The following is a 24,836-nucleotide window of genomic DNA, read 5'->3' on the forward strand; positions in this document are numbered from 1 at the left end:
GGACCAGGAACGAATACAAGATGGCGGCGCACATGCCTAATCTATAAAAGTGTGTGTGCTCAATGTTTTTACAACCTCTTTACTGGTTTATACCATTTATAAATCGTTGTGATTGTTAAACTGATAACATGAGCGATATTCGAGACATTTTGGAGTTGGAGCAAGGGCTCGGTTCTGTACCAAGCAAAGAAACTATTGTTGGAGGAAACAAGGTAAGAGTAAGCTTATCATGTATGAGAATGGTTTAAAATAAGACTACGCGCAGTAAAAGCAAACCTGAGAGTCGGGCACTTCAATTATAGGTTCGAAATGAAATGTTACATTTGACAGCGTGTTACAGGGGGTTGGTACCACCACAAATTCAGTATTCACTGAATTATTCAACACATTTATATGGCTGTTCAGTGAACTTGCCAACGTTCATAGACCACAAGGTGTCGACCAGATTAGTAAGCATTCAATCCATTGGGCTGCCTTGTGTAATACAGTTGTTATCTCTATATTTCATTTATACTAGATCCTAGACGTTTTCTTGAATAATTTCATGTACAGGGTAAACACACTGACACATGTTTTATTGTCACAAAGACTTAAGCAACAGAAAGATGTTTAGAATTAACTGTATCATAAGTTCCAAATGTAGAATGAAATAATGATTATTAATAACAGGGCTTTAAGCGTCCCTATATTTCCTATATTTCCTCCTATATTTTTCACTCACTAGTTTAGAAAAGCCCTATAATCCCTATAATTTAAGGGACCTCAGTCAGCTACACTTTGAAATCGGTGAAATCTGCCGTTTTCATTGCCCTCAAAATTACAAAAGTTGTACGATGAAGCAAAATCTTATTTGCATTGTTCTCAGCTTTTACTTGATCTCTCCACAAACACACACTCCAAATTCAAATTCGACCTTCGATGCATGTACAATTTCTAACAAACCTAGTCAGCCATGCCTTATATTTTACGCAGAGCATGTCAGGAAAGAGACAGGCATGAGGCAGCTTCAGGGCCATCTCTTTTGTGACACGCTCTGCGTGAAATATAATGCCAAAAATCCTGACTAGGGTCATTTAAATAAGACTTATTTCAAATAAACCAGAAAAAAGCTGCTAAGGTTATGATCAACCTTGTGATGGTGAATGTAACAAGAAGGCCTTCCAAGGGGCAAAAGCAACAAGTGACACAGGAATTACTAAACAGCCACAAGCAACATGATTACAGACAGCAACATGTTAAAACACTTAAAAAAGGCAGTGACATTGGAAAGTTGTATGCATTTTCGGATCAGTAAAAAACAATTGGCTGGTGACTTATCGAGAAATAAAAATAGCATGGTGGTGACCTAGAGTGCAGCAAATGGCAACTCTGAGTGCTCAGATTCTTAAAAATTTTCCCGGACCCTCAAGCCAGGCACAGGTTAAATGAACATCTGGCTCTAATCAATGACTAAACCGTAACACAAACTGCTAAGATGCGGGAAAACGAAAGCAAACATAACGATCTATAACCAGAAACGACAGCAACATTTACAGCAGTTGTTTAGGGGAGATTGGTCCTCAGAAACAATGGGACATTGGGACACCGATCTCCCCCCCCCCCCACACACACACACACACATGCCTTGGAAGGCCTCAATAAGGGCAGTGATTTCCTGTGTCAAGTAATTAACAAACCAGTAAGAATATTAAGTGTGACTGCTATAAGCCTATAAAGATCAATAAAAAAGTATCCTTTTGCTCCATACATGTTGAAAATACTTTTTAAAAATCCCTATATTGCCCTAAATTTCTTTAAAAATTTCCCTATATTAGTCCTGTATTTTTGAAAAAAAGACCCTACCTATATTTAGCCCTATATTTTGGCAGGAGGCCACTTGAAGCCCTGTAATAATAGTCAAATAACAATTTCATTTACTTCCAGGGTACAATTAGCACCTAATCTTGACAAATGAAAAATATACATTCTTTAGGTGCACAGGTAATCAGTGTCCCTTAAGGGAGGGGACTTGGAAAACCCTGAACACTGCACAGCCGCATCACTGCAAGAAAAATTGTCAAAAAACCATCAATGCAATTATTTTATTACCCATATATGGAGGGTGCTCTATATGTAAGCTAGCATGACTGTATTTTGTCACAAGTTAAATACATGGGAGCTAAATTAGCTTTAACAAGTGTCAGAAAGGAGCTGTAACACCGCAATAATTTCGTTTCACTGTACACTGCAGGTTATAAACACAAACATCGCACAAACATCGGGTTTGAGATCACCGCAAGATGGGATCTTATTCACTGCAACACCGATAAACAAATAAGCAACAATGAAAACCCCCATGACCCGTCCTTAAGCAAGGTTAACTTTGAATGCGAGTGTGCCAGTTGGGTCACAAAGAAGTTCCTACTGCCTTATTACTGGTGCCCACAGTGGGTTAATGTATATTATATTGGTCTCTTAGCCAAGAAAGCTTAGAAGAACTGGGGAACAAAGCTTCAAACGTCCAGAAGGGATGCATCGTGAGTTGTATGCCTTGCTATACAGTGATAGCAGGTTAGTGCAATGGAAAAAAAGATTAAAAGTAGTTTTATTTTAATGGGTAATGAAAAAATGCAAGAAAGGAAAGTCATTAAACGATCTCCTATCAGAGTATTTGGAACATTCAGACTTCGAAGTGATGAATCATGTGCTACCGGTACTTGATTAAAGGGAAATGTCCATTAAGAACAAATTGCGACACACTGTTGATTCAATATTAATGATTTTTAATCGGTTTTTGCTGTGAAGTACAATGTACCTTCTTACATGAAATTTTTCGCGACACGTTAATTTCGCGAATTTCGCGATTCTAAAAAAATCGCGAAATTTAAGTGATGGAACAATAAGTGTTGCAAACCATGAGGGGACGCAAGCGGCGTCAACTGTAAGTTCCTGATTTCTTAAGAGGATTAGTTCGCGGTTACCGAAAGTGTTATAATCTGTCAGCAGCATTTGAGTTATCTTCTCATCAGTTGTGTTATATTACATGGATCAATTTCCATTCTGGCGGCAGAATAAATTATAATGTTCGCGGCGAATTCTGCTTTGGCGGCAATTGGGTAGCCTAAGAAGCTCATCTAGCAAGAATGATTTCTAGATACTTTGATGTCGCGTAAACGTTTCGACCTTTTAAGATTTAAGTTGTTTTCGCCTTATGCAAGATGATCATTTCTATGTTCTGTCGATCGATCATTCATGTGGATTTACAAAGTGAAAATTACGGTGAGTTTGCAGCCGCGAGTTGCGGTGACGCTGGCGCCTTCCACGCAGAAAGTCGTTCAAAATCCTAAATATCTTACGACATATTGCAAATGGTTTGGTTGCACGTAGTTCAGTTTTTCAGTCATACACAAGAAACGCTTTAAATATAATCATGGCCCGGGATATCACGTCATGGATCATTAATAAGGAGGTCGCCAGGTAAGTCAATCCATTAAACATTACTATTTTTAGGTCATGCTCAGTAAATTGAAGATTCCATCTTGTTGTAACATTTGGTCAGACTCTTGTTACAAAAACGGGCTCATTTTATTTGCGATGCATTATGTTTCGCTACATTCATTTTCTATTCGTTCTCTAAAATATACAGCCGTATCGTCGAAGTAAAGATTAATTTTAAAACTGACCAGTACAAGAGTATTAGCAATGTAACCTGCAATTCTAAATCTGCTCAATTCTATTTTCTCCATCGGAGCTGACGGGCGGCGCGCCTCATACAGTCCGATGTATCCTGCAATTCTAATTCTGCTCAATTATATTTTCTCCATCGGAGCTGGCGGGCGGCGCGCCTCATACAGTCCGATGTAACCTGCAATTCTAATTCTGCTCAATTATATTTTCTCCATCGGAGCTGGCGGGCGGCGCGCCTCATACAGTCCGATGTAACCTGCAATTCTAATTCTACTCAATTCTATTTTCTCCATCGGAGCTGGCGGGCGGCGCGCCTCATACAGTCCGATGTAACCTGCAATTCTAATTCTGCTCAATTATATTTTCTCCATCGGAGCTGGCGGGCGGCGCGCCTCATACAGTCCGATGTAACCTGCAATTCTAATTCTACTCAATTCTATTTTCTCCATCGGAGCTGGCGGGTGGCGCGCCTCATACAGTCCGATGTAACCTGCAATTCTAGTACTGCTCAATTCTATTTTCTCCATCGGAGCTGGCGGGCGGCGCGCCTCATACAGTCCGATGTAACCTGCAATTCTAATTCTGCACCACTTTAAAATATTTTCTCCATCGGAGCTGGCGGGCGGCGCGCCTCATACAGTCCAATTTAACCTGTAATTCTAATACTGCACTGCCTTTTAATATTTTCTTCATCGTAGCTGGCGGGCGGCACGCCTCATACAGTCCGATGTAACCTGCAATTCTAATACTTCTACGCTTTAAAATTGTTTTAATGTTCTTTCCTTCAACTGGTGGGTCATATAGTTTAGACCGCAACACGGAGATACTTATCATCGAGCCCAGACGACGTTCGAATAGTATCCCATGATGCATTTCGTTTCATCTTATATTATCACTGCGTACGTGACCTAATCAGTATATATTCAGCTCTCGCCACAGGCTTCCCAAGCTCAAAATTCGTCTTTTTGATGTGTTTTTGAGCCTTTCGGGCGGCCGACTCTACATACGTGGTGTATGCGACAGCTTGTGTATATAGAGAAATGTATGGGAAAATCACGGGTTCTCTAAAATCGGGTAAATAAATATATATTTTGAAATAAAGTTTACCTACCTCAAATGTGTCGCTTACTTGTGTCTTGTGCCGAATTTGGAGTCATTCCGACGCCATTTAGCGAAGTTATTCGAAGTCGTTCGAATAACTTCGCTAAATGGCGTCGGAATGACTCCAAATTCGGCACAAGACACAAGTAAGCGACACATTTGAGGTAGGTAAACTTTATTTCAAAATATATATTTATTTACCCGATTTTAGAGAACCCGTGATTTTCCCATACATTTCTCTATATACACAAGCTGTCGCATACACCACGTATGTAGAGTCGGCCGCCCGAAAGGCTCAAAAACACATCAAAAAGACGAATTTTGAGCTTGGGAAGCCTGTGCTCTCGCGAAGTGAGAAGAAGCGTTCGCCATGGCGTGTTTTCCGGCGGACTAGTTTTGATTTAAAAGCTGCTGCTTTCGAGGAAAACGACTTATTCTACGTTCACTGCGTTTCAAAGGAGAATTTCAGTGTCACATTGAAGGGATTTACCTGTGTTTCGCTAGTATACAGAGAAATACATGTTAGTGTTATCGAACAATAAGACGAACGTCGAAGAGCTCTCGTTCCTGTGACAGTCAAAAATCCGGCTATAGATGAGCTATTTGTTGCTGGAGTGTTAATAAAGAAGTCCTGTGCAGATCCGAATCCGTTTTCTTAAATTTCTTCTTACATCTCTATCGATCGCTATCGATCTCTAGTCTGTCCGCTTCGCAGTCGGCGGGCTCGTTCAGCGTTGTTTACATAATCTTTTTCACCAGTTGTAAGCATTTCACTTAATTGAAGAGTACAGTTATAAAATGACTTTCGAAATTAGTCATTTTGAATGTAAATATTACTGGCAATGATGACAAAGCTCACGAAAGAGCCCAGCGATTGTTGCCTGAAACAGACATCACACACGCTTCGCAGCACGCGGCGCTGGTTTTCGATCGAAATTTCAGTCATCTTTGATCGCTGAAAAAGTCATTAAAATGCGGGTACTTCTGGGTACTTCTTTGCAAGTACAAAAATATGGCCTTCATTATGCTAGCGTGAGACCCATATTTAGTAGAAACCTGCTTTATATAATCCGAAGAATCGTTAATATTTATGACCTCGTCGCGGGTCAGTGAACACTCTGTGAAGGAAGGCTAATCAAAATAATCAAAATAAAGGACGTTTTTTAACAAACCACGGTCAAAGGACAATTGCAAATCAATGGAAGTATGACAAACAACAAAATAATACAATTTTCTTGCTTTTGACTGGAAAAAATACGAAATGTGCCGTAGAGAAAGCGGCGTTATTTTACGGTGGAATCCGCCATAACTTCGATATTGCGTGAAGTGCGCGGAGAATTGCATCATGGGATACTATTCGAACGTCGTCTGCATCGAGCCACAATATATACTTTTAAGTCTGTTCTCCCAATGGAATACATAATCAAGAGTAACTAATCATTAGCTGGCAACCTTTTTTTTTTTTTTGTCTGTTAGGTGGTGCAGCCATGTCATGGAACAACTGCAAAAAATAATTTTATGTGCATGTTTCTATTGAAGACGGCTGCACACATATGCTTGCCGCAACACTTGTACATTGTACAAAATGCTGAAAATGGAAACAGTGCGGCGTTATTTAGCATTGTTTTCCATTGGATGCGTTTTTCTTCTGAAGGCTTTGCTTCGATACAGCTTTAAGATTCAGTTTCGTAATTTTACGGGCCTGTTACCAGTACGAGTCAGGTACGCAAAAGGCCGCTACTCTCGCAGTTCAAGAATAAAACTGCTTTGGCCTTTAAAAAAAACATAGGAAAATTCCTTTCTATTATTGTCGGCCGCTCATTATGCAGCTAATTCAGTTTGGTAAGTTACTTGCGGCTATAATATGCGCTCGTCAGTTCGAAAATTCTATAGTTTTTTGATAGGCTCGAACAGGAAAATCGAATAACATGTACTGATACAGCAGTCCGGCTGTATTTTATTAACAGACTCCCCGGTATTATAAAATGTGCTGTGCATTTTCGTTGTTAGTTTAAAAATTTGTTTATTTTCACGCTTTCTTCAATAATCATCTTTAAAACTTGTTCCTTGTTTCTCCGATTTTGCCGAGGTACATCGACAACATTTTAAAAACTCGAAATCACAGCGCGCTGTTATCACAACATCACAACATTATTAGTCGACGGTATTATGATCATCTTTTTCTGGTCTTCATTAGATTAAATAATGTTTTTGACAGCGAAACAGATTATGACACCTTTCGCGGCTCAAGCGAAGGAACCTGGTGTGAGGTATGTTAGGAATGCTAGGATAATATCCTAGCATTCCTCTGAAGTACTTACAGTTGACACCGCCTGCGTCCCCTCATGTTACATGACGCGAAAATTACAAGTGACTCACATTATTTCAATAATTAAGAAAAAATAAGTTTAGTGCCACTGAAGGAAGGAATTATCAATCTTAATAGATGTTGTCGTCAATTGACTCAAGAACAATAGCTCATGCACGTACAAGCATAACCTACAGGTGTACATGTACTTGTAGACATTAACTGCTCTGTTGTAGCAATTGCCGAGATTTAGTCCCACCCTTGCTTTTTTGTTAATTTTGACGTTATTTTTTCATTAATGAAGTCCTTTTTAAAGGAAGGTAAAATGTGTATTACTCAAAAACGCAAAATTAAAGTGATTCAAAATACACAATTTTTACAAAATTGCGAAATTTAAGTGTCGGGAAATATGCGCACCTCAAAATCGCGAAATTAACGTGTCGCGAAAATTTCATGTAATAAGGAAGTAATGACACTTCTTGCTGGCACAGGAGTTTATTCGTAAAATACCTTCAAATCTGTACCACATGGCTGCTAAAAACACATAGCATAGCACCTTGTTATTACGGCCACTTTTGTTTGTACCAGCAAAATGCCCTTACATTTTCTTATAATAAAACCCTGTTAATGCGGCCACCCCGTTAATACGGCCAACAGCCACATTTTGAAAACCCAACCTGTACAATCCTTTATAATTTTACCCCATTAATACGGCCACTCGAACCAAATATAGCCCTTAATAATTGACCAAACAAAACAAATACAGTACTCGGGAAACAATATTGAATGACACTCTTTTATCCGAAACGCCTGTAACTTGTCATGTCATTGACATGTGTGGTTTTGTGGCTAGCCTGTTCAGTCCAGTAATGTTCATTTTTCCATGCATGAATTGTAAATGTGCTGATTTAATCTTCATTAGTTTTCAATAATAGCACTGTATATTTGCAGTTGTGATGTTTATTAAAGAACAGTTGTTTAATTTGATCCTACTCTGTTAATACGGCCACCCCGTTAATACGGCCAAATATCCATGGCCCGTTGGTGGCAGTATTAACGGGGTTTCACTGTACTCACTAGTGCTGATTTCATTCTCCACTTATTATCATTTAGGGACTCGCCACCACTTGCTTCATCGGACACTAGTCATGGATACAAACAGATGAAGGCAAAGCTGGGGCGGCGACATGTCAGGCCGTGGAAGTGGGTGTCTTTTACAAATCCTGCTCGCACAGATGGTGCTATGCTATACCACTGGAGAAGAGCTGCTGATGAAGCAAAAGAGTATCCTTTTGCCAGATTTAACAAGGTAAGAAACTTTCATTTTGTTTTTATCTTAGACTATTTAATCAGTACCTTTTTGTGACAATAACATAACAGTCACTTCTATACCTCACTTTTTTTCCTCTATCTCTTGACATCTGGGTAACTAAGGTCTAAGTAGCTGCAAGCGGGATTCCTTGCAGATTTTCTGGGGCAGTTTAGTAAGTCTGAGATATTTATTTAGTAGTTGATGCATACAGTGTACCTGGGTAGGTGAAACTACAGATGATTTACCCTTCTCTGGATGTACATGTAATCAGTCTGACAGTCTGGAATATGCTCAGAGGATTGTATCAGCATACAAGACTGTTTTGTATTATATAATGCTTTCTGGGGCATAAGACTTAGCTATCAGGATGATGCGAAGGTTTAATTATTTTAATTTGTTCTTTCCTCTACTTAATGTACCTGACTGTGTGTACTTTACACCTGCAGCTGTTGTGTTCTAAAATGAATTTCAGGAAAAAATGATTTCAAACTAGTAAATAGTTTGATTTGTAATTTTCTTTGTTTAAAGATTATGGTAATAAATCAGGTACAATTATTATTTTTTCAAAGGAAAATGGAAATCAAACTAGTTTGAACTCATTTTGACCTGAAATTCATTTTATACTACATTTGTACATGTGTAGCTGTGGATTGTTTGTAGTTTATAATGTCTTTTTTTTTAAAATTTATTGGAGGGTAATGGGTTTATCTTCTGAAATCCTCAGAAAGTTAATGTTCCAAGCTATACAGATGAAGAGTACCAGGTTGGTTTAATATTAAGTAATTTTAATCATAGCAAAGCGTACAATAAAGTAACAAAAGCATAGAGTGAGCCTGAAGGTGCTTGTGCTTTACTCTTTGTGCCTTAACCCTGATTTTAAATGGTTACTGTAGGTTTTATAAAAGGGTTGCGTTTGCATTGATCTTAAGCATAATATTGCATTTTGTTAATATGTATTCTGTCATTAAAATGTTGTTGTTTTATGTAAGGGGAGGCTTTAAGGTACAGAAGTACATGTCGGCATGTACTCTTGAGATTATGCCCACACAATAAGATCAGAGAAGTGTTGTCTCATTCTTTAACATGATTATTAATTATATTTTTATTCATTCTTGATCATATCAGCTATCAGGAACCATTTAATAGTAAAAAATTTGGCCAAAGATGCACCGTTCATGTTGTTGCTGCTTAATAAAATGCAATGTTCAAAATATTTTCTTGATGTCACTCCTACTGAGTAATTCTCTGACCTGACATACATAGATGTACCTCCATGACGGGCCACCCTCCACATGGACACGAGATGAAACTGATCACTTGTTTGATCTCTGCAGGTAATTAATTTTACATTGTTGCAAGCTGCATGCCAGCTATTCTTGCCTTCCAATGGTTGCCTAATATTGTTATGTACATAAATGAAGAAACATTTTTGGTTTGAAATCATTTTGACTGTAAATTGTACATTATTGGACATCAACGTAAACATGTATATTTGTATTTGCCACAGATAATAAATGTGTGTTTCTCTTTTTATTTTAGACGGTTTGATCTTCGTTTCATAACAATTCACGACAGGTTTGACAAAGAGAAGCATCAGGTACAGTGTGACCAGTTTAATCAAGCTTGTATTCCTTTTGTTAGGTTTTGAAATGGAATTAATTAAAATTGAAGATCCTTTTGTGGTAACTAAAGATACATATTATTTAAAATTGTAATCATGGTAAAATTTAGTGTCCTTGTTAATTCTATTTTACAGTATTATTGTTACTGACATGTTTTCTTATTCAAATAATGTATTCAATTGTGTGTTTTGAAAGAGTTAGGTAAAGTAAGCCGTTTCCACCACTGGCATGATTGGCATAGCATACTCTTTTGGCCTGTCCGGGACCTTAATTAGATACCGTATTTATTCGGCTATAAGCCGACCCCGGCTATAAGCCGAGACCCTAAACTTTCGGTTTTCTGAACCAGTTCGAGTCTGACAAAAAAAACCCCGAAACACTCGGCTATAAGCCGAGACCAGTTTAGAATCCCATCTCAAACAATCACGCATTCTTCTGAAGAATTAAGTGGTTATCGATCATCATACCAAAAGCTACTAGTTTTCAAACAACTTAACCTTCCGAAGAAAGTTGTTGCTGAGGTAGAGACCATTCAAAACAACTGCAAAATCGCCAGAGAATACGGGATGAATACTGTTCAGTTCGTTGCAAAATATTTCGCAAGTCGCCAGCGAGCAGATCAAGCGGATGAACTTTAGATGTTATCAATATGTAATGCCGTGCTGTTGCTGGTATTTGTTGAGTATTCTGAATCCAATCAAACTCTCCTAAAGTGGTTTCTTTTAGCAGAGAAGTCGTGGTATTAAAAGGTTGTAGTTTTGAACAAAAATATAGCCTGCAGAACAGGCGGTTTATTTTGCGGGTCGAAGCGCGAAGTGCGAAGTACAAGTTTTTTCTGATTGGTCAGTTTCTGACGTCGCCAAAGCAACATTCTTTCTTTCTTCTCTTGAAGTGTCACGTTAGCGGTTGATTCTGTATAAAACTTTTAAAAAGCCAAAGGAAAAGAAACAGTCTCAGGCAGAAATTTACTTGTGGAAGAGATTGCGAGGAAATTGTTCAATACATGCGAGATTTCGAATGATCTCGACCGTTCAAAAGACAATCACGCACGCCGACAAAATAATATTCCAGAGAGTGCCGATGAATGACCGCAGTTCCAGCCTACTAGTAAATAGCGAAGAAAAGACAAATAATAACTTCATTCTTAACGTTTCTTCACTAAACCAAATGGCTTTTTAGGAGCCGCCACTTAAATAAAAGGTAATGAACAAGAATTAATTACAAATGCTTGTTAATTTCCTTTATTGATGATCGCTCGGCTTTAGATGAATAATTTATTCAAATTCAACTCTTTTCTAGTATCATGGAAATTTTTTTTTCGGCGGAAATACTCGGCTATAAGCCGAACCTACAATTTGGTTAAGTTTTGACCAGTTTTCTGTAAGATTTGGTGAAAAAATCGCTCGGCCTATAGCCGAATAAATACGGTAACTCTCTTGGTCAACAAGTAATCATTGATTTGACTTAAGAAAATTTGGTTTCAAAAAAATTGCCCCTCGAAGGTCTACGGTTACCTTAAAGAAGCAGTGTCATGATATTTTAAGTCATTTTTCTGATTACTTTCAAATTGAAGAAAACCTCAAAATAATAGTTGTCTAACATAGAAAAACAACAAAGGAGTAATAAAAACGCAAAAATAACCAAGGATGATTTCAACTGACGAGGATTAAAATGGATTACGATCAACAAACTTGAAAAAACTTGCCGACGTTTTCAAGATGCCTTGTGTTTTAGTCAATCATGGGCCATTGGTTATGAAGGTGTGCAGCTGTTGAAAAGTATCATATTTTTTTTGTTTCAGTCTCGCACTATTGAAGAATTAAAGGATCGCTACTACAGCTGTGTTACAAGGTTACTTAAGGTAGGTTGTTGTTATGAAAGGCTGTTATGAAAGTCATGATTTCCTTTCAGCCTCTCGGGTTAGAAGATTGAAATCTTCACCATTGGGCAAACAATGTTTTGTGACTGTTGTTCCATACTACATGTACAACATATGTTGTAAAATATACATGTACATTACATTGTGTGAACTACAACTGGCCAGTTTGGCCAATGCAGCCTATGTCACATTCACACTTTATGGAGTTATAATGCATGTCAGAAAAAAAACTAGTAAACTTTCTTGCTCCTTGTCCAATGTCCATAGGCACTTGTGAATTGTGATGTACACTCAGCTGCACTTTGTGCTTCTTTCTGCACTTCTCTTGTCTTCTTAAAAATTCCTGTGTGCTTATACCACTAGTCCAGCGGCTTAGCTCAAAATTTTAGTTGAATTGTGCACTTTTTGATGCAAGCATGAAACTTGGCATAATGAAAGTGGTCACCAACAGAAGTTTTTATTTAGATATAGTGGCAAGTCCGAAAACCACCGGTTTCCATGGAAACCGCTATTTATTAAAATCAATGAAATTTCGTGAAATATTTCTTTGTCTATCAACTTTATTGGTCTCAAAATTTACAAAAATAATTAAAGAAAGAAAAGGACCAAAAAGGAATTGCGATAACGGGAAAATAATGTTACCCATGCGAGGCGCAACCTTAAAAACTAATAAGAATGGTGATAAAACTCTTAAATTTGAAAAAAAAAATACAATAAATCTAATTAATTAGTATAGTTAAAACTTATGTTAAAAATCTAATTGATTACTTAGAGCTATAGTAAGAAAACAAGATGCAGATAATATTAGACACAAAAATTAAGAACGGTGGCAAGGGCAGTTACGTAAGAGGAACTAGGTGCAGGGCATGTCAATATAACAGGTAGTGTCACGCCACAAGTAAAGCAAGTGGCATGCAGAAAATATTTGAATAAACTTAGGCTAAAAAATTTGTCAAGAGTAATACCTGTATTGTACCGTAAAAACTCGTGTATAAGCCGCACTTTTTTGCCGAAATTTTGGGCTCAAAATCGTGGGTGCGGCTTATCTACGAGAACATTGCATGCAATTTTACAGGACATCTGACAGGAAGCGGTGGTGCGGCCGTGCGGGTCCACATAAATCTGCATAAATCGCTCACACTGCATCCTCCGCATCTTCTGCGTATTTTTGCGCATAAAACTGAAAAATTGCTCTATATAAGCGACAAAGCAGCTCTTTACTATCCTCACAAACAAAAATAACAAGGAGACTGATCATTTTGAAAAAGTTTTTCCTCTCAAAACAGCGACGAAAACCACGCTTTTCGTTCGTGAATAATTTTAAACCCCCAGGCGTTCCAGGTGTCTTTTGGCGATGGGCCTGGATACTAGTGCCTGGTTACTAAGCTACAAACGCTTTCACGAACACAGCGCAAAATCAGGGGTAGTAACGAAAACGAAGACCCCGAAAACGAAGACCTAAGACCTAAGACCCATACGAAAACTAAGACCCGTACGAAAACTAAGACCTAAGACCCATACGAAAACTAAGACCCGTACGAAAACTAAGACCCGTACGAAAACTAAGACCCATACGAAAACTAAGACCCGTACGAAAACTAAGACCCGTACGAAAACTAAGACCCATACGAAAACTAAGACCCATACGAAAACTAAGACCTAAGACCCATACGAAAACTAAGACCCGTACGAAAACTAAGACCCATACGAAAACTAAGACCCGTACGAAAACTAAGACCCGTACGAAAACTAAGACCCATACGAAAACGAAGACCCGTACGAAAACGAAGACCCGGCAAAAACCAGCGTTACCCAGAGTTGCGTGACCTTAATAATAGTGACAATAATATTGAAGCAGACTGAGCGTACTGAGAACGTACTACTGAAATCGAAAATCAATGAGCGCTTTACATTTACATGGAGTTTTCGGTGAGAATTTTTCGACAAATGGAACGTTACAGTTACTTCAACACGTAAACGGAATGAAAAGATGCTGTTCCTTTTGAAAATTCCATTCTGATAGCACTGCGGGAGCCTAGGTCACACATGACTTGCCAAGGATTTTTAATCTTTTGGTCAGGGAAATGAGACAAGTACAAATATGGTCAAATATCGTGTGACATTTGTACTCGTTTTGCGCGATGTTTGTACTCTACGAATTAGTGTTGGATTGGAATAATATTGAAGCAGACGAGTACTGAGAACGTATCGATCAAGTTTCATTGAAATCCTACATTTTGAAGCAGGCAGTGTGCGCACTGGGATCGCTATGCATCATGGTCGAAATTAAAATTCTGGTCATTTGTGTCAAGTCGTGGATAAGTGCACATCTCGTGGCAGGCGACGAAGGCGAGCTGTATTCGTTAAATGCTCTGCGAAAATCAGCGAATTTGCTATGTTTTCTTTAAAAGAACGTTAATGAACAAACAAGTTCGAGCCTGATTTTGAAGTGAGTACGCCTCGCTACGCGCCACATGAGTAAAATTAAAACATCTTGGCAAGTACGCCTGTCGGCCCCGGCAAATGAATGAAAGGTCACTATTGATATGACTACACATAAGAAGCACTAACAAAAACTTTATTTACTAAGCAAAAAACATCAGTGAAATACCAGGAAATCTTTCGCACGAAAAAATTATATCTTCACACTTAAAAATAACATGTTATTTTCACATTTTATTTTCACATGACTGTGAAGATATTGATTTCGGAACATTTTCTGGCAAGTTTGCCCTGTTTCAATGCTTAATGAGCCAAAGAAAATTGATATTAAGTCAAAACATCCTCGGATCTCCCTCGGTAATCTTCGGATATCTTCGAAAATTTTCGGAAAAGTCCTGGAAATGTTCGGAAACATTCGTACGACCTTCGGACAACATTTTAAAAATCTTCAGAAACCTTCGGAAAATGGTCGGATAACTTCGGAAAATCGTCAAAAACATCGTAATTAGTAGGTTTATATAGTAAACAGAATATTACATGGTTGCTTGGAGGTATGAAGTTTATCTTCTCGTGTTCAAATCAATATCCCACTTGTTCACTGCACTCACTCGTGAGATATCGATTTGAACACTCGAAGATAAATTTCATATCTCCGCGCAACCATGTAATATTCTCTATATTATATTGATCAATATTTAGGTCAGTGTATCCAGAAATACAGTTATAGAGAAATAAAAGATCTCTCAGTTCCCTGTCATTTGTTAGTGGTAGCAAGCAAAGAGTCAGCAGTCGTTGTTTGTAGGACATCTCGCTGATTCTAGTTCTTAGTATCCAGCGAGTGGCACGCCTCTGGACTCTTTCCAGGATTGTTCTCAAATTGACACTAGCAGGAGCAGCTGGTTTATAGACAAATACTATTATGTCAGGTAGTGATACCAAGTCGCACGTACAAAATTTAGAATGAGATGCTTAATTTAGACTGTTCGTGCAGCCCTATATTTTCCTATTTTTCTTCTGTTAGCGAACGGTTCACCGATCACGAGAGACCTGGACGCTAGCGCAAAACGAAAGACGCAAGGGAGCAGAGGGCGGGGAACGAAAAATCTTTTCCCATGCAATAATTTCCAACTAAATTGTTGGTATAAAACAGATGGTAAAAAATAACAATTTTAAGCCTATGGTAATTTAAAGCATTCATTTCTGTATTTATGAATAAAAATCTACAATAAAAGGTTTATAAAAGTACAGAAGAAGTACTTCATGGGGGAGGGGCCTCTCGGCTGAAAATTTCATTGCTGTTTACCAGCTGAAAATGGTAAATTGGCGTTGGCACTATATCAAGAATTGATTAGTATGCAAATGCTTGTAATCCTGCAAAGTTTGGTGCTTGTATCAAAAATCGCACAATTCAGGAGCTAAGCCGCCGGACTAGTTAACTATCCCAGGGATGTAGCTAAGAAAACACTTAGCTGGCTCATCAACAAGCACAGGTGGCTTTTCTGGTCTTGGCAGCTCTAAAAGTTTATGTAAGTCTTTGCTTTCATGTGAAATTTCAGGACACTAAGTTCTCTTTCAGTTGGTGAAATTAGTCGGCAGCCGGCCCTTAGCGACAAGCCTGCTATCCCCTTAGTAATTTACCGTGCATAGACTGTTGCATGTAGAATAAAGAAATTTATCAACTAAGATATATGGTCTTTGATCCTTCTCAAAACATTATTTTTGAACATTATTTTTTTAATTTAATAGAAAGAAAGAAAGAATAATTTCGAGCTTGTTATTATAGGCTAGAGCTCCTCCAGGTCAAGAACCACAGAATTTGCCTGCACCGTATGACAGTCAGCATGAAACAGAAAGAAAAAGACAACTTTTGAAGCTGTTTAACCGTACACAAGAGCAGGTACAGCTTTCAACCATGTAAATTATGACAAAATTAATGCACAAGAAGGTAGAGTTGCTCTCGGCTATCGCTTTGAGCAACTCTTATGCTTCTTTTGTGCTCTCAAAACTTTTTTAGCAGCTTCTAATTTTAGCGATTTTTTTAGAGCAAGATTTTGCGATTATTTAATTTAGCGTTTTTTAAAAAAATTAAAAAGTTAGTGTAATCCAGTTTTTAATGAACATATAACTAAGATGGAAATAAATGTTCAGTAAAAGATTTGCATTGCCAGAAAGAACAAAGTTACTGGCTTTTTTTAAAGAATTTTTCAAGTTGACTGTGCTTTGTAACCCTTTGGTATGGGAGTGGTACTAATTTTTTTGGCGGAGACAAATTTTAGCGAGCACTGAATATAGCGATTTTTGTCAAGCTCGCTAAACTAGAAGCCACTTATAATAGTAACCTTAAGGTAAGCAAACTTACAGATATTTGAGAAAGGCTACATATATAATAAACTTCTAAACCTTTTACTGTAAGGTACAAGAAGAGGAGATGCTTGTTGCAGAGCTTAGGAAAATTGAAATGCGAAAGAAAGAGAGGGAAAAGAAACAGCAAGATTTACAGAAACTCATCACAGCTGCCGAGAACCAAGCAGATTCATACAGATTTAAGTAAGTTTTATGCCATACAGTGTGCATAGTTTTGTGAAGAGTGAAAACTTTTCTTCGTGTTGTCTTTCTTGAAAGATACTTAACTCTCAGAATATGTTTCTCCATCAAGATATTTATATGACTAAAATTGGGTCATGGTAAAAAAGAAAAAAAAATAGTTTAATTTATGCCACCAAACCACTCTCACAGTTCTGAATTCCTTTGTTTTAACTTGATGAATTATTTATGAATTTGAGAATCCAGGTTTTAAATACACTGTAATAGGCCATTTCAGCCATGTTTTGGGTGTTTGTGGTATAATTTACAGGGAATAAAGGAAATTGTTTGGGACCTTAGCTACCATTGTCTTAATGAATACCATCTGCTTAACAGTGTCTACTAAGTACAGATTTGACTGTGTGAGGCATCCACTCAACTTAAATCCAGCTGAAATTTCACATCAAAACAAAGACTTACTAGGTAGACTTTTCGAGCTGCCAAGGCCAGAAAAGCAAGGTGGGCTTGTTGATGAGCCGGCTTAGCGTTTTCCAAGCTATATCCCTGCTTGTAAGTGTTTATTTAATTCCTTTTTTTTTTTACTAGACGGGACAAGAAACCAGTGAAAAAAAAGCCAACTAAAAAGAAAGGAGAATTAGCAGACAAACCTGTCAAGGTAGGCACATGCAACGTTTACTGACCTGTCACTGGATAGTCAATATGACTGACTGACCGACGGATAGATGGACGGACGGACGGACGGACAGACAGACAAACTGACTGGCTGGATGGCTGACTGACTGACTGGCTGGCTGGCTGGCTGGCTGGCTGACTCGAAACTGACTCATTCACTGATTGATTGATTGATTGAGCAACAGCCTAGATTATTAACAGCCATCAGAATATAATTTTTTGTTCAGTCCTAACACTCAGCATCTAGGGTAATTTCACTTGATATTCAGTGTACACTGTAGTATGACCTTGATTATCTGAAACTCAATTTTCCAGACTGTTTAGTAAACATTAATACTTGTCTGTGGTTCTGAGGTGTGGTCCTTACACATTTATATTTATTTAGTCTTTATTTACAAGCCCTGACAAGTCATGGCCATGTATGCAGTCAACTCTCTCTTAACGAACACCTCTTTAAGATGGACACCTCCATAAGACGGACACCTGATAATGGTCCCTGCCGTTTAGTCATTTTACTGTAACCAAACTCCCTTTAAGACGGACACCTCTCTAAGAAGGACAACGGACACTTTGAAATAATTAACGGACACTTGAGAAGTGTTTTTTTTATCATGAACAGATTTTATTAGTGAAAATACTTCCAAACTTCGAATCGACCTTAAGAAAAGTTAGTCAGCGCCCTAAGGATACGTGCATACCAAGCTTACTAACCAAAAACAATGACGCATTAACGGATTACCTTTTTGCTTACGTGTATGGACACTGAAGAGGTCATTTTCTACTTACAGTATTATAGTTTGTAGAAGCTCTCAACTTTTGCTTTAACAAGCAAATACGGTCCTTTTATTATTTTAGTGTTGTTGCAGTTAGTAAAGGTTTGTTGAATTGTGCAAAGGTTTAGCTTTATTACCTCAGAATTACTGGTGTCATATTACCTCGACTCTCTACAGAGCAAACACCTCTCTAAGACGGACAGCTGCGGCCGGTCCCAAAGGTGTCCGTCTTAGAGAGATTTGACTGTACATGTACTCAGGCACAGCCTGTTAGCATAGCTCTCTTAGTTTTTCCAAATGCCAGTGGATAACAGTTTCTAATCTTTTGCAGGCTGAATCATCAGGAGTCAAGTTTCCAGAGAGTAAAGGAGCTGGTGTGTATCTACGGAGTGGCAGGGTAAGAGCAACTGTTTCATTTCCATTTCACACAACATTAGTTTGTTAAAGGTTTGTCGCTGGCTGTGTTCAACTGTTTCACTGCTAAAGTTAAACCTCTTGTTATTGAATGTAGATACTAGTGTTTCTTCTGTCAATCATTTTCATCTGAGACTTGATCCCTCCACTTTATTCACCCTTTCCATAATATGTTGTTTTAAGATGAAGATGCCAGGATCTGTAGGAACCAAAAAAGCAAAGGCAGTTGAACAACTTTTGGAAGAGTTAGGAGTTGGTGAGTACCTGTATGATAATTGTGTTCCTAGTTTGTTTGCAGAATACTGTGATGGTTGAGTTAGGCTGTTGAACGATAAAGAACTAATAGCTAATTTCACAAAAACACTGCCACTGAGATTAGACTTAAAAATTCGACTAATCATAAAAGGAGAACTACGCATTTGCTAACTTGCTATGGAATAAAATTTGCAGGGGAGGGGGGGGGGGCACACTACGCCTAACATATATTTTGTTCAATATATATTTGTATTGAAGCCAAGGTACATGACCTGTAATGACGCATGCACTCAATGCATGTTGTATGTAGCATGTTACCACCAACAAGGTGTTCAAAAATTACACACCAGCTGGGAAGGTTAACACGTTTTATACAAAGGCTATAGTGGAAGAGCTGTTGAATCAAGCTGAGGGTGTAATGTCAGTGGACAAAAACTGCCTGCTACTCAAAAATAACATGATTAGTAACACCTCTGTCAAACTGGAGTTAACGTTTTCCTTCCTTATCCTTTTGAATTGATTATATTGTTCCTTTCTTTTCAGATCTTATGCCAATGCCAACTGAACATATAAGCCACCAATTCAATGAACTGAGGTAAAAGCTCAATCTTACACTGAGTAAACTGTGTGTGTTTTTGTGTACACTGCCCTACATAAGCCATATACTGGTATTATACAATTTTTGTCCTCTGGTATTGAACTGGGTGTGTACCATCTAGGAGAATATCGTTTTGTCTCTTGGTATAAGTAGTGCAGGTATTTGAACCCTTTTCAATTTATTTCAGTGGCAACAATGCCAAAAGGGGATTTACTGCTTAGTGCCCCTTTAGCATGACTGGAAAACGGTCACAGCTCCGCCAGTTGTGAATTATTCAAACTAATGTTGCTGTGTAAACTCCCTCGCCTTGTATAAAATTAAGTTTGTTTTGCAGAAATGAGATGATTCTGTTATATGACCTGAAGCAGGCAGCTGGAAACTGCGAATTTGAAATACAATCCTTGAAGTAAGTGCCAAGTATTCAACACAGGAAACATGGTCAAAAGTGCTATCTTAAAAACAGAAAGCGGGAAACGGGGGAAGGGCGATGAACGGGGAATGGGCCCAGGGGATCTTTAAACTGGGAACCTAGAGAATTGGGTCGCGTTAAAAGCAGGTACCGTATTTACTCGAATAAACGCCGCCCTCGAATAAGCGCCGCATTTTGGACAAAAAAGTTAATAAGCGCCGCAGTCCCGATGAGGCGCTTATTCAAGGAATTCCGTTTAACTAAAAACTGCACTTCAAAGCAGCTCTAAAACAAACTTGGACATTTCTTTTCATCAAGAGCGATCTTTGCAGTTCACAGTGATGGTTTCACTGCTCGCCCATTAGTTTTCTATCTAACATTCTTATAAGATTCTTTGGACGATCACACTATAAGATTCTTTGTGGCGTCCAAATTTTAAATAAGCGCCGCCCTCGAATAAGCGCCACACTTGTGGCGCGAAAAATTAAGATGGTTTCCGCACAACTTTCGAGCAATACAGGCAAAAACAAAGTTACCAAAAAGACCTCCTAGCATGGCAATAGTTTTAGTACAGCTAACAAAAACCTGCCAAAAATTTAGCACTCAAGCTGACCCCGCGAAAGAAAAATGGATTTGAAATTGTCTATATTTCAGTTAAAACGGACGTTTTGCGCCAGTTCAAAACAAAATGGCGCGCGTTTTAAACATTTTTACGAGGTTTGACGTAAGTTTTCTTGATAATGCTTTAGAATTTAATTACGGGGTCACTAAGACAAATGAATTTCGATAGGATCTTTTAAATAGTATACAAAATGTTGTCGTGCTATGAGTAGATTTTTGGTACTTAATTTTCGCACTCATTGCTCGAACTTTGAGCGGAATCCGTCTTAAATAAGCGCCGCGGCGCTTATTCGAGTAAATACGGTATCTTTAAAATAGGAAATCGTTGGAAATCTTGTTAAAACAGAAATCGATCAAAAGGAGGAACAATTAAAACGGGAATCTTTAAAAAAGGTAATCTTTAAAATGGAGAATCTTTTAAACGGGGTATTTAAAACAGGAAATATTTAAGTCGTTTCTCTACTGCTACTTTAAAGAATCTTTACAGAGCTTTCTTGAATCTGGTAATTTCCCTGTAAACATCAACGTAGCTCCCAAAATCGTTCAGTTCAGTTTTTCTTTGCACGTTTTGGAATAGTATTGTTGTACTAGCAAAAAAGATATATATTGACAGCAGTTATAAGAGTGCGTGTAGAGTTCTGCTTCTATTGCTATGTGGAGTGACTTTTAAAAATAATCTTTCCGTTGGGAATTGCGGCTTTTTGTTTATAAAATCAAATGTTATGTTGAGGTTATCTCACTGTTTATTTTGCGACAGGCATCGTCTGGAAGCCTTGGGAAAGGATATATCTACCATAAACGGTATCTACATATCATTATGATTGTACTTTTAAAGAATGTTGTTGTTGCTGTTTTTTGTGGTGCGCGTTTCTTTTTTTAAATGGTTTTTCCCTTAACTCTACTGCAATCGAGCCTTCACTAACGGCTTATACTTTTTACTCTAATTGAAACCTCCATAGTTAACTCTGCCCTAGGGTGGCCGTTATACTACGACTGTATTTACAATCCAGTGATATACTTATCTACATCTCAACCCGCAGCTACTAGCCAGTAACATCTAGCTTTGAGACTCATTTTAAGCAATCAATCTGCAGCAAAACAAAAACCTTTCTTTTCTTTTTTCCTCAGTTCCTGTTGAAGCTGTCACTGCTGTTCCCAAAGTGGTTTGTGTATATTTTTTGTTTTATTTAGGATGGACTGGGTTTTTTGTTCAGGTCGTTGCGTTGTTTTGTTTCGTCTTTTTTTTTTTTTTTCAGGGAATAAATGCGAAAATCAAAAGTTCTCTTGTTACGGCATTGTTAATTATATTCGCATTGAATGAAATTTCCCGCACGGGACCACCCCTTTTGTGCAGTTAATACAATAACTCGCAATAACTCAGTAATATCACTCGTGTATTAACAATCAGTATGAAACCTTCTCAGGTCAATTCTTTGCTTCACGCCAAGTTCTAACTGACCTTCCTGATCCCCTCGTGATGTTAGAAATCCTTGATTAAATTGTTTTGTCCTGTTATCTTCCAGCAAATTACAGCACCTTCCTCTACTCCACTTATAGACGCGGTGACTCCTTCACCAGGCACTCCAAATGCGGTTAGTGTGCACTTACTAGACAGTAACGAGAGTTGCATTATGACATAATCAATTCCAGGCAGTCAATGCCGTTAGTGTTGCTCTATCCCGATCGAAGTATCGATAAGTAAGTGTTGGGCCATCTGCGTCGGTTGTCCAAACCAAAGACTAAGCTAACCATACCTACTGTTACCCAGATTGGAAGAAGAAAGAAAGAAAGACGAAGAAAGACTTAAGCCTAATTTCGTCTTGATTGTCCTGTCTTCCGCAAGTTGTTTACTCCGTGTAAGCAGAATCATTTGACATTTCTGTAAGATAAGAACACCAAAATGGCCATCTTGATGTCGTGAGGTGTGAAAACTCGGAAATTCTAATACAGAACTTTGAAAAAGGATGCCATCGAGTTAAAAAACTTGTAAGAAAATATATATTTAGGACGTCTTTTTGCCGATGAAAGAGAAAAACTCAGGAGGCCTTGCGTTTTTAATGACATCACGTGAAAACAGAGTTCTTTCAAAGGTTTCTTGTTTTAAATATATTTTTGCTTTGTTTCAATTATAGAGAAAAAGAAGAACAGCAGCAGTCTTTTTGGACCAAAATCCACTGAAGAAAACCAAGAGACTTTAACATGCATCACAAGACTTTACTGAACATCGTCTCTTGATGCGTGACATGTACGAAGATAACGTAATCTTAGTTCGGTGTCACAAGAGCGAATATTCTTTAGACGTTCGATATAATGGATGAAGTCACTCTCTCTCTTTGTGAAAACTTTGATTTTGTAAATAAAGAATGAATAAAGAGATTCTTTTAAATCCTGAAATTCAGTTAACTTTAAATTTCCAACAGTCAGCCACTTTTACACTGCCATATTTTCCCGGAATTATTCATTCCAAAAAAATCGACCCCTTGGATAAATGCTGGGTTCAAATAAAGCGAAGTCAACAAGTCGAGATTTTAATAAACGTACCCCAACAACAACTTTATTTTTACTTATTTTATAGGCTAGTTACACTGGAAAGATATATAAAAAGACAAAATGACCAGGAAGAATGTAAAAAAATAGGGCGTCACCTAAAAATAACCTGGGGCGGGACTCACCTATATCCGTTCACTTGACAGAAATCTAGCGGAAAAGGAATCAGTTACAACAATAAAATGTTAGTAAAAGTTCAAACCCACTCTTTGAGAACATACCGTATTTACTCGAATAAGCGCCGCCCCCGAATAAGCGCCGCAGTCTCGATGCAGCGCGTATTTGAGGAATTTCTTTCAACTAAAAACAGCACTACGGAGCAACTCTTAAACAAACTTGGACATTTTTTCCATCAAAAGCGATGTTTTGCAGTTCAAAGTGATTATTTTACCGTTCGCCCATTAGTTTTCCATCCAACATTCTTACAATACGTAGTTCTGAAAATGTTGTAAAGGCCGCGAACTTTGCCAGGACAGCTAGTGCCACTCTTGCAAGAGACGAATACTGACGATCAAAAGACGCTATTTTTTGATTACTGTAAAAGATTTTACTCTTTGTGGCGTTCAAATTTTAAATAAGCGCCGCCCTCAAATAAGCGCCGCCCTCGAATAAGCGCCGCACTTGAGGCGCCAAAAATTTAATAAGCGCCGCGGCGCTTATTCGAGTAAATACGGTATTGTTGATGAGTCATTGAGGGGTATGTGTATCTGAAGGAGATATTCGGGAAGTCGGTAATAACAGCCAAAGTATGGAGTAAAAAGAAAAGATAAGTTAATGATAGATGCGAGGCGTATTGTCCATTTAACCAAACATTAGGGAATTCCATCTGGAGGTATTCCTTTCGTGCAGGTTGGTACTAACCATCTCGAAAAACCGGTACGATAATTTGTTCTTGTCTCCCATTTTTAATCTGTCATCAAGGGAAAGAAATAACCGTAAACCTTATTATAAATGATAACGCCATCTCTTCTGTTGGTTTGCTGAGTTTGGAAAACACTTGCCAGTTCTTTTCGACGATGGAAAATATCCCAGCTGAGAGCAAATTATACGGCTATGAAGGTTGCATGAGTGACGTCCTAACAGGGGTTAAGGGATGCATAAAAAATATTCCGAGATATCACACTCAGTGGTTTTCTTTTTTGGAAAAAGTAAAATAGGTTCGTTGGTTAACATAAGGCGAACAACAGACTCACAAATGTATTAGTTTGTGTTTTTCTGTCAAATCTTAACCATTCCAAACAATCAGTTCAGAATCTTAGCAAGCCCCTAATTCCTTGCGCTACCCTGAGACGAAATTTCCGGATTGGGTTTCGTTCCTACATGCGATTTTTAACAAAGGATCTGTTATCGACGTCATCTGGTATCGTTTCGATCACGGCTTCATTGAAGGTTTTTCATGATGTCACCATTTGTATTTGTCTAGAGCAAGAACTTCAAGTCATTTCTTCAGGCTTTTAATAAACTTAGAGCAAGTGATGGACTCTAGAACCCCATTTTCGAGATGAACATGCGGCAATATTTCCACTTGGGTTCAAACAGTTCTGACTGTTTCCAGGACTTGTTGCCCTAACTCCATTTATTATAACACCACTGACTGAACTCAGCAAAAAACTCAACCTCAGGATCTATCCGCACCACGCGGATGAGGTTGCAAACAACTGTCAAAACGTACA

General features: G+C 38.2%; 1 protein-coding gene across 1 annotated transcript; it reads left to right on the top strand.

Moving 5' to 3' along the window:
* Positions 1-23,010, top strand: LOC144638001 (DNA methyltransferase 1-associated protein 1-like). The gene is made up of 18 exons (XM_078497097.1): positions 1-212; positions 2,459-2,550; positions 8,189-8,384; positions 9,112-9,150; positions 9,651-9,721; positions 9,927-9,984; positions 11,811-11,870; positions 16,114-16,227; positions 16,744-16,877; positions 17,460-17,529; positions 18,651-18,716; positions 18,917-18,989; positions 19,532-19,583; positions 19,921-19,992; positions 21,374-21,417; positions 21,745-21,779; positions 22,140-22,208; positions 22,749-23,010. The coding sequence occupies exons 1-18, from the start codon at positions 129-131 to the stop codon at positions 22,812-22,814; spliced, it is 1,395 nt and encodes a 464-aa protein (XP_078353223.1). The 5' UTR covers positions 1-128; the 3' UTR covers positions 22,815-23,010.
* Positions 23,011-24,836: the final 1,826 nt, after the last annotated feature.

This window comes from Oculina patagonica, chromosome 14 (genome assembly GCF_052425735.1).
Source record: "Oculina patagonica isolate OP01 chromosome 14, crgOcupat, whole genome shotgun sequence".
NCBI lineage: Eukaryota > Metazoa > Cnidaria > Anthozoa > Scleractinia > Oculinidae > Oculina > Oculina patagonica.

Coding starts and splice junctions, on each gene's coding strand:
- LOC144638001 (XM_078497097.1), top strand. CDS start 129: ATGAGCGATATTCGAGACATTTTGGAGTTGGAGCAAGGGCTCGGTTCT. Junction 213..2,458: donor CTATTGTTGGAGGAAACAAG/GTAAGAGTAAGC, acceptor TTGGTCTCTTAG/CCAAGAAAGCTTAGAAGAAC. Junction 16,228..16,743: donor TTAACCGTACACAAGAGCAG/GTACAGCTTTCA, acceptor TTTTACTGTAAG/GTACAAGAAGAGGAGATGCT.